The sequence below is a fragment of the Clupea harengus genome, unplaced genomic scaffold (assembly GCF_900700415.2).
Source record: "Clupea harengus unplaced genomic scaffold, Ch_v2.0.2, whole genome shotgun sequence".
NCBI lineage: Eukaryota > Metazoa > Chordata > Actinopteri > Clupeiformes > Clupeidae > Clupea > Clupea harengus.
Genome location: NW_024879885.1, coordinates 9,636 through 22,500, shown reverse-complemented (window position 1 = coordinate 22,500; position 12,865 = coordinate 9,636). Strand labels below are relative to the sequence as shown.

Sequence of the window (12,865 nt, the reverse complement as noted above, 5' to 3'; positions counted from 1 at the left end):
AAAACATTCATCACTCAGAACTCAGATCATGTAACCCTTTATGACAGACGAATACAACTGATAAGAGTAAAACTGAAATGAGCCTGAAGCACTGAGGGAAGTGACCCTCTTCTGTTCCAGCATACTAAAAAGCCCCACAACTCAAAGGGTGATTCAAAGAGGTAAAACTGAAGTGAGAAGAACTATTAAGACTTGAGTGTGTGTGTGTGTGTGTGTGTCAATATCTTTGTTCGAATGTGTGTGTGTGTGTGTGTGTGTGTTTGTTTGAATGTGTGTGTGTGTGTGTGTGTGTGTGTGTGTGTGTGTGTGTGTGTGTGTGTGTGTGTGTGTGTGTGTGTGTGTGTGTGTGTGAGTGTGTGTGTGTGTGTGTGTGTGAGTGTGTGAGTGTGTATGTTTGTGTGTAGGTGTGCATGTGATAATGTCTGTGGTCTGAAATGAAAAGGATTGAATCAGGTGAAGACATCATGGTAGTGTTTATATAACACATGGTGTTGGTATGTGTTAAAGACGCCGTCTGCGATTCAGCTTCGGTTTTGCGAAATGTTATTGTTCAACAGCCAATCAAATTTCACTCGTCCTTGCCGTGCTCCCTGAAGCATTGTCGTAATTGACTGGGATTTTTTATGGCCTGGTCCGAGAGACTTTGTTTGTTTACCATGTACAGAGCTAGGACTGTGTGCCAACACCTTGAGTTTTTTTTGCACACACTCTGAAAGGACAGCTACATGACTGTGAGGAGCAATTTGTCTGAATTTGAGAAAAAGTGTATGGGATTACAATCATGCTGTGCCTTTAAGGGCAAACATATATGCATTTGCATGAGTATATGTACGTCGTCAGTATGTGATAAGTAATGTGTGTGTGCATGTGTGTGACAAAGAGAGGGAGAAAGTGTGTGTGTGTGTGTGTGTGTGTGTGTTTAGGTTACTCTGTACATTTGTGTGCACTTCTATTTAAACTGGAGTGTGACGTTTGAACACATCTTTGAAAAGGAGAGCCCTGTTTACTGTGCCGCTGAGCATGGTCTCATTCAGGTCCACAGGCATTACTCTTCTTTAGGGTCCTCTTCGCCGTAAAAGAGCCCCCTTTGTGTCTGGACACACCTACCAGTCGCCATGGACACCCTTTTATAGCACTAACGAGGCAAATATAAGAGTGAAGTAGGGAGAGGAGGAGAGATAGGGGGAGTGTGAGGGAGAGTGAGGAAGAGAGTAAGAATGAGAGACCAAGATAGCGTGTTTGAGAAAAGCAATAGAGAGCCTAGTGTCTACCCTGAAGCCAGACCGGGTTGTTTTACTTCTAGCTGAATTGGTGTGCACGAAACCTTGGGTGCCAAGGAAAGGAGAACCAGCCCTCAGAGAAATAAAAAAAAACTTTAAGGAACCACACCTAATTCAGAATGGAGACAGAACTCCAGACAAGAGAAGTGGAACCTGCTCAAGAAACTTGCAAGGGTCCTCAGGCTGCAAATCACATGGAAGACCACCTGTTACAGCTCCTAAGCGACGTCACCCAGAGTATCCAACATCATTTGGATGGGGAAACCACAAGAGGGGGGCAGGAGGAACAGCTTCCCCAAGGCAAAGAGCTCCTCCTGGGGCGGGCAGTCACTGCCGAGTCCCTGCTGACACTGCTGGAGCTTCTGAAGGAGCTGGGGGATATGCACACTGAGAGAGCTCGAGCCTGGAGGCATGCAGCGAGTGCTACAGCGCAACTTTGCTCACAGTGGCAACTGGCAACCAATAGGAACCAGAGTCCAACACTGACAGGTAAGCAGGCATCGGGTAGAAGAAGTAAAAAGTAGAATATCTGTTTGAGTTTTGTCCCAATATGGCACAGTCTATCTGTATCAAGTAAAGTATGTGTTTTTTGTTCCATATGCTTACTTTGCAAAAGTAGCACCTCTTGCTGAGAGAAACACACGCATTTCTAAACTAGACTGTTCCAATGGTTGTTGTAGATGTTCCAGAAGATGCCAAACCTCCCCCTCCTCCTGGTGTGATGTCTGAAACCATAAATAGTGTTTTGGAGGATATTCAATGTATAGAGTCCAGACTAAGTGACATGGCACAGAAGCTTAGCATAGCCGTCAGTGCCCTCTCTGAAGAAAAGTTTGCATGCAATGATATGGATAAACAGGAAGAGAAGAAACAAGCATCTTTGGATACACACTCTGCTACACGTGGTAAAGAGAACTTAAATACAGTGAGAGAGATCACAACTAGATCAACGGATCACCATCTTGGCCAATCAGATCCAGACACAGAAACCAATCAAAGCACTCAAAATATACGATCAGACAACACTGGCGGCCAGCAGAGCTCAAGGGCAACAGGCCGACCTTCTGGAACCGACCATGAACATCCGGGGAGCATACCCACACACAGAGACAGCGGATCTATGAGCAAACACAGGGTGCCTATGTGTGATTCCTCTGGGAAGACAGGACTTAGTACAGCCGCAGACAGAGGGGATGAAGGACTGATGGAGAAAGAAGGTGTGAGGGAGAAAAAGACAAAAAGGAGAGATGGACAGTTGGAGGAAGAAAATCAAAGAATGAGGCACGGTTGGGTCATGAAAGGGTAAGTATAAAAGTTTACCACTTCCTAAACACTTATTTAAATAGACCATAAAGCATCCGTTTTATTTATTCTTTCTGATACTAACGAACATCCAGGAACATATGGGTACAAGTGAGAGCATGTTCTCTGAAAAAACCTTACAAGATGCCAAAGATAACAGCCCCTTCTCTTTAGTAATACAGCCTCTCCTCCCAAGACTAACAGGAAAGCCTGAGATGCACACATCAGACAGGCCCACCCTCTGCTATGTCACAGCCCCCCTGGGGATGGCAGAGGTCATGACCTGTGACCTTGTGAACGGCCTCGGTTCACTCATGGTGTCAGATCTGGAGGAGCTGGTCAGCAGTGTCCTCAGGCTACGGCTGCCAGACAACACCAAGTGCTCCTTCCCCATCACCGTGGTCATCCCATTCCGATCCCGCTACCGCGGCAACTACCGTGACATCATAGTGAAGGTTGTCGATCAAGCATCAAGGGTCAGCTACGTTAACCCTGTGTCCATGGAAGGCAACTACGGAGGACAGAAAGTAAGTAAAGAAAAGAAGCTTTGCCAGTTCAAACCATGGCAACAGAATCCCTGTACATGTACACATCCCTGTACACAGATATGGGTTTGTTTTATGTGTTCACTGTTTTTGACACCACTGTGTGCATGTGTGTGCATGTGTGTGCGTGTGTGCGTGTGTGCGTGTGTGCGTGTGTGCGTGTGTGCGTGTGTGTGTGTGTGTGAGTGCTGCTCTCAGGGCTCATATGCAGAGGTGCGTGTGTACACTCTGGGTGTGTTTGCAGTGGTGTCCTGCTTAAGGAAGGAGAGCTACACCATCCCAAAGAAAGGGCTCTCCCTCAAACTGAGCATAGACTCCAGAATCTGCCTGGACTACCTCCCAGGATCCTTCACCTCTCCAGTGATCGCCCAGGCTGTGGTACAGTACTGCTTACACTGAAACCTAACGAAGGCTACGGAATACTACTGAACAAGCATGTCAAATTAAATGCTAAAAAGTACCTTAAGCTATAGAATCCATGTTATATCCCACTAAGGTGACAACATCATAATGTCTTTATATCCTTTATTACTTTGAGTTGTTTGTATTCAATTCAATTCAATTATATTTTATTTATGTAGCGCCAAAACAATAAAATTGTCTCAAGACGCTTCATATGGATTATATGGATCATATACAAAAAATACTTTTTTGCAATAGCAAATCATGGATGGATGCCAAAATTGCATGCCTCCATACCAAAGTTGTACCAATTGTTAATCTGATCAGGTCCAGCCGGTGGAGTCCAGCCTGCTGTCTGCTCTGAAGTCCAACAGGGACGTGTACCACGCCGTCCTGACCACCAGCCCTCTCCTCTACCTCACTCACCCCAGCAGCCAGCCCCCCCGCAGGACCCTGGCCCTCACCCTACCCTGCCCCCCCAACCCCGACCGGAGGAGGCCGGGGGAGGAGGGCGACCCCAGTCACCCCCGCCCGACCAGTGCTGCCCCCATTCAGGTCACCCCACTCCAGTATAGAATACGGTGAGAGTAGAGGCTTCAGTCTCTGCCTGTCTATGTCTGTTAAATGAAAATTCACTCAAGTTACCTCAGACTCCTGAGTTGTGTATAAGTATAATTCTATTCAATATGCATATCGGGCTCAGTCATGTCCCGACAGACAAAGGAGGGGCACAGGCTCACTCTCATTTTGGAGGATAAGAGAGATACTCTCAGACTGCAGCAAAGAGAGGCAAAGAGAGAAAAGCAAAGTTAAACACATCACACAAGGTTTTTTTATAGATTGAAGTTTGCGTTTCTCCAACACCAAAAAAAATATGTCAGCAGAGATAACCACGTGGTGGGTCTCTCGCGTCCGAGGTCATCTTGCTATGCTTTTTGCAACGTAATGCATCAGCAAGGCAGAAAAGGACTACTAGTTCTTCTCATCTGCCCTTGCTTACTCACACACACAAAAGGTACACTTTTAAGCACATACACAGAGAAAGAGGCGTCAGCACTTGAAAATCAAAGTTACACAGAAATACAGAAAATGTTTCAGTACACAAAGACATATGATTAATACAAAGGCATTAATTAATACACACACATCATTGATTCAAGTCAGAGTTTAATATTTCTCTATCAATGTCTTTGTTGAGTGACAGCGCAGTGCTGCACCGGACTCAAACTTGCAACCTTAGACATTTGTGAAGGTGTCGGAGAGTGAGATTTACTCACTGCACATCTCTATGCCCACTGGAACATTACGTCCTCATCACTGTGCAAACCAGTCACAGCCAAGTGGCATACTGTGTATTAAATAATAACTTCTATTGTCATTTAACCTGCTCTGAACATCTTACGAGTTTATGATCTACTTTTATATTGTGTTTGCTCAGTGCCTGTGTTATGTGTTGTGTTGGTATGTATGTGTGTATGTGTGTATGTATGTATGTACTGTATGTATGTATGCATGTGTGTATGTATGTTATGTGTATGCATATGTGTGTGATGTGGAATATGTGTTTGCGCTCTTAGGGCCGTGAGTGCTTCCGTAAAACCTTCCAGAGAGCTGGCTAAGGAGCAGCTGGTTCTGTTGGGCTGGAAGGAGGAGCAGTGGAACGTTCTAGACAATGTGTCTGTCAGGAACCTGCAGAATGGCCTGGTGTCCTTTGAACTGACGGAGCACTTTGAGAGGTGCATCTCACAGCAAGACCTCCAAATGGCTATTAGTAGTGTAGAACACATGCAAAGACACTCACAGAAAGGTAGATAGATCAGTCAGATAGATTGATTGATAGATAGCTAGATAGGTATTGATATTTATATCAATTATAAAGGTCCCTTCTTAAAAGAAACAATGGGTTTGTCCCTCTTTCTCCCTCTCCTTGCAGGCTAATGGTGTTCCGTCTGAGTCCACAGTAAGACCCTCCTATCTGGCTGCCATGGTGGAGGAGATCGAGGATTCTGTGCGCCGTGTCATGGTAACCATTGTCCTCCGGCGTCAGAGGCAGGACCCTCACAGCGTGGTGGTGGCAGCCCTGCCCAGCAGAGACCTGAGCTGGGAACTGGCCAAACTCCAGGGACAGGCCTACTGCGGCCCACCCGAACCCTCTGGGGAGATCGCCATGAGCGAGGGAGACCAGCTGCGGCTGAGCTTCAGTGGGAACATCACAGGTACGCGTGCAGATGTCGTCAGGTCAGGTAGACATACCGAACTGTGTCTCACACGTGGCACAATGAAATGATGGTGTTTCATAGTCTGTTCAAACCAGTTCAGGATTCGGTAATATCTCTGAGGAAGGTTGCAGATCTTTATGCAGCATCCCAGTCCAACTTTACACTGCTGCCTCTTGGTCCAAGAGCTGAATGACCCTTAATGGGGTGAGATCTACTGACTTGGCCTTTCCTTTTCTACCGAAAAGTTGTCTGCTGACAGTTTTTTTTTTTTTTCCCACACCACATGCATTCGGACAAATCGTAAATAGCATAGCACAAGATTTGATTCTTCTCTGAGTGCATTGTACAGCGATGCTGACACTTGTATTTGCATTCCAGTGAAGTTGCTTAACAACGGACCTGTAGGGGCATGAACTTGTACCCACAGACAGACAGACAGACAGACAGACAGACAGACACAGTATGCTCTGAAGACAAGAGTAAACATGGCACACATCCAAAAGTCTTTTTTCTTATTCTCAAATAGTTTAGTTGTTGTTGTAATCAGAGTTTTCTGCATATATTCAGCTCACTTAAATAATGACTTGAGAGTACTGACATGCATATTAAATAACATAAAAAGTGAGTGTGTGTTTTTCTGCACGAACTTGAGAGTGTAAGTGTTCTTGTATGCGTTTGTTGGCTATAGCTGACCGAGAAACAGTGTCTCCAAAGACTATCACCTTCCACCACCAACGGAAGAGCCGTGAGTATCTCACACTGGCAGTGGTGGACCCGTTCGGGAACTACAGCTCTCCACACTACAAAGGCCTGGCCGTCTTTCACAGGGTTCCAAGAACCCAGCTGGTCTGGATGGGAAACACTGCTGTTCTTTCTCCACAGCACCCTCTAAAGGAGCCTGTGTGTAAACTCTCTCTCACTCTACCCAAGGTATACAGTCTGAGCAACTTACAATTTTAAACACAGTGAAGATGGAGAAGTTGAAGTGTAAAGTTTTGAAAGATTTTTTCCTTCTTTTTTTCTCTTTCTCTCGTTCTTTCTTTCTTTGTTTATCAGAAACTAAGAATAACCAGTCGGCTAGCGAGTGCAAAAGTGATGCCACATTCCGGTAAGATTCTAAGTAAATGTAATATTCATCAAAATCAATGAAGAATGAGAACTGACATACCAGTTTTGCTTTCTCTCTCAAATTCAATTTCAAATATCAAATTCAAACAAGCTTCAATGATATAGACACACAGATTCAATTACAAAAAAGCATAACAATATTAAACATTAAAGAATGGACAAAAAAGGCCACTATAACTTTAACTGATACTGAAATGTCTCTGAATGGTAATCTCTGTGTGTGTGTGTGTCTGTCTGTGTGTGTGTGTGTGTGTGTGTGTGTGTGTGTGTGTGTGTGTGTGTGTGTGTGTGTGTGTGTGTGTGTGTGTGTGTGTGTGTGTGTGTGTTTGTGTGTTGGTGTGTGTGTGTGTGTGTGTGTGTGTGCATGTGTGTGTGTATGTGTGTGTGTGTGTGACTCAGACTCTCTCTCTGATGAGCTCCTTGCGTGGCTGTGCGAGGAGCTGTGTGAGGAGGAGGCGGCGCTGCTGCTGCTGGCGCTGCGGGTGAAGCGGAGCGCGGTGCAGCTGGCCCGTCTCAGGGCGCCCGCCGACAGCCTGCCCCGCCAGGCCTTCCACGTGCTGGGCCTGTGGCGGAGGAGCCTCCCCTCCCACGCCCCCAAGGCGCCTCTGCTGGCCCGATGCCTGGCGCGCGCCGGCCGGCCCGACTTGGCCAAAGAGCTGCTGCTCAGGGAGGGGGGAGGAGGTGAGGGGTAGAGAGGAGGGGGAGGGGGAGGGGGGGGGGGATAAGGGAGAAAGTGAGGCCATTTTTTTTTTAGTTCAGTTGGGGTCAGTTCAGTTCATCTTAGTTTAGCTGAACCGAGCTGACAGTTTTCTGCTGAACTCAGGTCAATTCAGTACAGCAAAGCAGAAACACAGCATGTTCATTTATACAGCAAAACTCATACACATTGGTGATTCAAAGTGCTTCACCAACGAGCAGATGAAAGAACAGAAATCAAATACAGGGGTGTGTTCCCCATGATAAGTGTTACATTAACGATGATATGTTTTTTGGGGAACGCAACTCAGGTCAGCTTGGTTTAAGTGCAGGGGTGTATTTTCAGAATTAGGATAAAGAAAACAGACAGAACAGATGAGCCCTGGGCTCTGTACTGCGCTCTTGAGACAATTGTATTGTTTTGGCGCCATATAAATCAAGTTGAATTGAATATGCAGTGGGAGTTGAGGTCATTTTTCTCAGTTGATTTACTTTCTGCTGCCAGTTTACGTTCTACCACAAGTATGACTCTGGCTTCACCTACCCTAAAATGAAAAAAGAATGCGACGGAGGAGGGGGAGAGGAGTAGTGAGGAGGATAGCGGCAGGCGAGGTGAAGATAATTGCACGTTTTCAGGAAACACACCAGACAGTCAGTCGCATTTCCAGAAAACAAATGCAACAAAGGGAAAGCGAGTGGACTGTAAGGACGGCCTGACTTCAGTTCATTCATATTAGCTGAGCTGAATAGACACAAGGCTAAGTGAGGTCATTTTCTCTGGCCAAGATAAAGACCAAGCAGAAAACTGCACTCAAGTCCTTCTGGACCCATCCCAGCTTAGATATTTAATTGTTTTTTTTTTTTTTTTTGCTCCTTCGTGTTTGGCCTGATTAAGGCACTAGGTGGCACTGCTGCACTACTTCTACAGGTTTTGTATTATCAGGTTCATGTGCTGCTGGTGTTGACATTCTGACATTTTTTTTTTTAATAAAGCATTGGAAGTGATCAACGTGAAAGTGACATGCCACTCATGATCTTGTTTGTTTTAAACATAGGGTGTAAAGGAGAAAAGTAAACATGAATCATTCGTGATGGCATTTTAGAAAGAACAAGGAAACATTACAAATATACGAGATTTACTTTTTACAAAAATGTTTTTCTTATAACAAAAATCTATTTTTTAACTCTTTGAATTCTGAACTGTGGAGATGTTTTTTTTTCTTCTCAAAAGCGTATGCTGAGAGGTTGTAAATCGTCTCTTTATATTGCTGTCAATACAAGTAGATCATCCAGATCTGTATCTGTTTTTTATGTAGTGTACTTTCTGCTAATAAAGAAGCTTGTCAGTTGTAAGTTTTTTTTTTTTTTAACATTCCTCTGATGTTCATGTTGTCTGATATTGCTTGTAAAGATTAAAATGGAAGGTGCTCATTAGTTGAAAATAACAATATCGTAATACATGATGAAACATTCCCAAACGTCCCTTTTATGAATTATGTAGTTTGGAGCAAGATATTTAATAAAATATTTTGCTTCTCCTATTTCTCAATTTGTGTCTACTGCTGTTACTAAAATGATGTATTCTGTTCTGCTATGACCACAGCTCTTTGTATTTACCACTTTACTAACTTAAATAAAAATTCAATTTACAGACTAACTGTCTGAGAAACTGTCTGTCTTAATTTTTACCAACACCAATACCTACCACTGTCATATGCCATATGCCAGAATGGATGGCCTAGCCAATGATTCCTGTTCTGAAGAGGTCATCAGGTGACGAAAAAACATCAAGAAACACTGACCCCATACCAAGAATCGATGTATTCAGAGAAAGCTGGGCTGAAAGAAATAGATGACCAAACTAGGTACTGTTTTCTTTGTGCAGTAAAAACTCCTTGGGTCCATATCACTGAAGATTTACTTTTAGTGCACTGTCCACGCATATGCTTTCACCTCACAATATGGTGTTGTAAACGGTAGGAGCGGGAGCTAGTGCCAAATCTGCCAGGTAATTTATGCCCAGTTTACCTCTTCAAGCCACGGCATTTGCTTAGGCGCTTGTTATCCTGTTATCTCTTCTTCGAGAATGAGGTCCATTATTTGTAGTTACATCAGACCTGAGTTCTATAGAATTACATACTGTGATTAAGTAATTTATTGTGCACACAAACATGTAGGAAGAGAGTGGGGTAAAGTGAGAAAAGATTGAGCTTGCATTCTCCTTTTTCATCTTACCATGGAAGAGAGAACCATGAAGATGAAGTAGAAAGCATATTATTTCACAATTTTCTTTGTCTGTTAAATTTAGTTGACATATCGTGTATAATCAGTTTCACATCAGTTAAAAAAAAGTTGTATCAGATATGTCTATTTGACTTTCAGTTGAAAGTCTTGCGAACTATGTTCCCTTGGCTGTGAGTGACTCATCTTACTCTCCTTCCTATTGGGAGTACAAACATGTATGTTTTCCTGTCATATTAGAAGAACACACACACAACAGAGCTGGGGACTGAATAACTATGTGTAACCCCCTTGAATTCGTCTGCGTTGTGTAGTTTTCAAAAGAAGGCAGGAGACACATGTCCAGTTCGTCAGTTTATTAACCGTGACTCTAATCCTCCGAACTCTGAGGAGAGCCACTCCGTTCAACATGCATATCCCCTAGAGGTCACTATTTCCCCAACAGCATGACATATGCACATGCTCAGTATGATAAAATAGCACAAAAAGGATGCAAGTGGAAGAAACCAAATCTTCACTGTTACATATGGAAAAACACCAAATCCAGAGGTTGCTTTTTAATGATGCGTTTATTGATTAGTTATGTGACAGTGAAAGTCTGTAAACTCCACACGAGATGCTTTACTACTTGGCACACACAAACGAGAAACGACTGTGGCAGGGAGAATCATTCCAAACGCCACCAGCTGGAGGAGAAGACAATAGTTCAGTCAAACACAGATCCCAAACTGTAAACCACATCAACACGTTAGATTACAGAAAAAAAAAGTAAAGTCTTTGACAAGTGGTAGCCATTTTGCCAGAGTAGGTTTAGTAATTCCTAATGTATAGCGAAGAGCATAGAATGGCTACGTTGTACAAACCACAATGTATACAGGCCTAGATAGAACACTGAAAGGTTAATGCTTTTGAGAGATGATTGAGATGGAGTCCCGAAAATGGACAAACAGACTATATTCTGAGCTGATAATGGTGACAAGTGCGTTGAAGTACCATTGTAGTTGGTGTTGATGCAGTGTTCATTTCCACCATGGTTATTGGGCTCCCATGCATGCCAATTGGAATAGTCAAATGCACTTCCATCAGTCCAGTACCATACAAAACCCTGCATACAGAACAAAAGCACGTTCATCTTTACCTCAAAAACCCACATTAACTACGTGTTTACCCTTTCAATCAGAGATTTTTAAAAGACACTGTAAAAGTCGGTAGACAACAATCCACCATCTACTGTACATGACATCAGACAGACTGCAATAAGTTACCTCAGAGGATCCCCCGCCCCCAATCCAAGCCCCGTCACGGTTCCCTGACAACTCCCCCACAAGACGTGCTTCCTTAATGTTGTGGATGGATGCAAGATTCCCTCCGTTTTTCACACAGTACCCCTGAAGGTAAACAGAGAATTAAGATCATGATCAGAAGGCAAAAGAAACATTTAATTAAATTGAACTGAAATTAAGAGCTGTGGCAGATTGTTAAATCAATCCACACAATGTTCATTCATGCTCATCAAGTTGGCACTTTAAATCAGTAATATTCCATTACTCACCTCTGCCTCAGACCAAGGTAGGCTGGTGGAGAAAAACCTAAAGCAACGATGTGCATGACGGGTCCATCCCTGTTCACATGGGGCCTCTTTCAGCAGAAAACAGAAAAGTAAGCCAGATCCAATGATAGTATATTCTCTCTAAAGTAGAGAAGATAAAGTATGCTGAACTGGTAGAGGAAGCGGGGCAACAAGGTTGGTAAGCACACGAGGATGGTCACTCAAAGGAGCTGTCTGAGGCTGCTGAAAGGGGCGAGCCAGTGGTTGTTGCTGAGACGCTAGTAGACTACTTGGGGTCGTGAATGAACCTGAACTAAAACAGAGATAATCTTGGTGTATCTGTTGTTGTCTCTGGAAGTGGCAGGTGTTCTAACCCATCATGAATATGGAGGGGGTGGGTCTGGGATGCCAGACATCACAGTTGAGCCTTCTGGAAGTGTCATCACAATAACTCCAACAGACCTTACGATACTATATGTAACAAAGTTTTGATCCAGGCAACAGGTGATTTTAGGCCAACCCACCTGAAGAATCAGACAGCTGCTCCTCAGTTTCACCATCAGTCGTGGCCTCTGGAGGATGGAGAGAGAGAGAGAGAGAGACACCATGGTCAGTGTGACACTTTTTTTTCCCCATGATAAAATACTTCTCAAAGCATGTTGACTGTTGCCTTATATTCATGCATTCTTAGCCAATTCACAACATCCTCTACAACCAAAAAGAAGAAAACATCCATTAACTTCAACCAAACAGACATTTGTGACTACAGGTCTAGATTTGTTGGAGACCTGCCAGGCTACATGTTTTAAACATTAACAAGTGACCATGCCAAACCACAACACTCAAAGTTCCTAGACCCTTGCTCTGCATCAGAATCCTTGTGAATTCATTTTTAAGAGCAAACAGTTTGAACCATCCAAGTGGTTCCTTGTATAATCATAACTCCCTTACCAGTAGTTCCAGTTTGGGCAGATTCAGTCTGGACTTCAGGAGTTGGGGTGGCAGCCATTTAAAAGGTCTGAAAATCAGAAATGTAGCTATGCCCTTACCAGTAGCTCCAGCAGATGTAGTTTGGTTTGGGGGATTTGGTGTTGGGGTGGAAACCACAGCATCTTCACTTGCGCCATCTTGGGATTCCACATGAGTGAGGGGGCCAGAGAGAAGCCAAGGGACAGACTTACACATTTTATACAGAAAACAAACTGGCAGAAAACCACACACACAAAAACTAAAAAGAAACACCCTACCAGTAACTTCAGTTTGTGCAGAAGTTGTCTGGTTGTGGGGATCGGGGTGTTGTGGTGACAACAACCACATCATCACCTTGGCGGTCAACTGCAGAGGCCTTAAAGTTCACATCTCTCTTCTGAAAACAGAATGCTGTTCAAAAGAAAACAAAACGAGTGACTATTTCAGACAGGATTTCAAGACAAAATGCAACTAACAGAAACGAGGAGAAAACTTACCATTACAGACACACGCAATGAGGAAACACACAGCTAC

At 43.9% G+C, this 12,865-nt stretch overlaps 1 protein-coding gene and 1 long non-coding RNA gene across 2 annotated transcripts; one reads left to right on the top strand and one right to left on the bottom strand.

Annotated features, from left to right (window-relative positions):
* The first annotated feature begins 2,787 nt into the window (after positions 1-2,787).
* On the top strand, positions 2,788-7,585 carry dthd1 (death domain containing 1). Its single transcript, XM_042705364.1, has 7 exons — positions 2,788-3,109; positions 3,326-3,505; positions 3,857-4,110; positions 5,089-5,336; positions 5,491-5,799; positions 6,401-6,699; positions 7,254-7,585. Exons 1-7 carry the CDS (start codon positions 2,798-2,800, stop codon positions 7,566-7,568), a joined length of 1,917 nt encoding a protein of 638 aa, XP_042561298.1. The 5' UTR covers positions 2,788-2,797; the 3' UTR covers positions 7,569-7,585.
* A 2,778-nt stretch (positions 7,586-10,363) lies between these two features.
* LOC122130625 lies at positions 10,364-12,648 on the bottom strand. Its single transcript, XR_006151929.1, has 7 exons — positions 12,610-12,648; positions 12,412-12,489; positions 11,887-11,934; positions 11,366-11,451; positions 11,079-11,201; positions 10,807-10,918; positions 10,364-10,499 (listed from the first exon to the last, which is right to left on the bottom strand). It is a non-coding gene; the product is annotated as an uncharacterized LOC122130625 (long non-coding RNA).
* Positions 12,649-12,865: the final 217 nt, after the last annotated feature.

What these genes read in the sequence shown, in the direction of transcription:
- dthd1 (XM_042705364.1), top strand. Translation starts at nt 2,798, where the DNA reads ATGCACACATCAGACAGGCCCACCCTCTGCTATGTCACAGCCCCCCTG. An exon ending in GCAAAGACACTCACAGAAAG is followed by an intron (nt 5,337 to 5,490) that starts GTAGATAGATCA and finishes CTGAGTCCACAG; the next exon opens with TAAGACCCTCCTATCTGGCT. An exon ending in TACCGAACTGTGTCTCACAC is followed by an intron (nt 5,800 to 6,400) that starts GTGGCACAATGA and finishes CACGAACTTGAG; the next exon opens with AGTGTAAGTGTTCTTGTATG.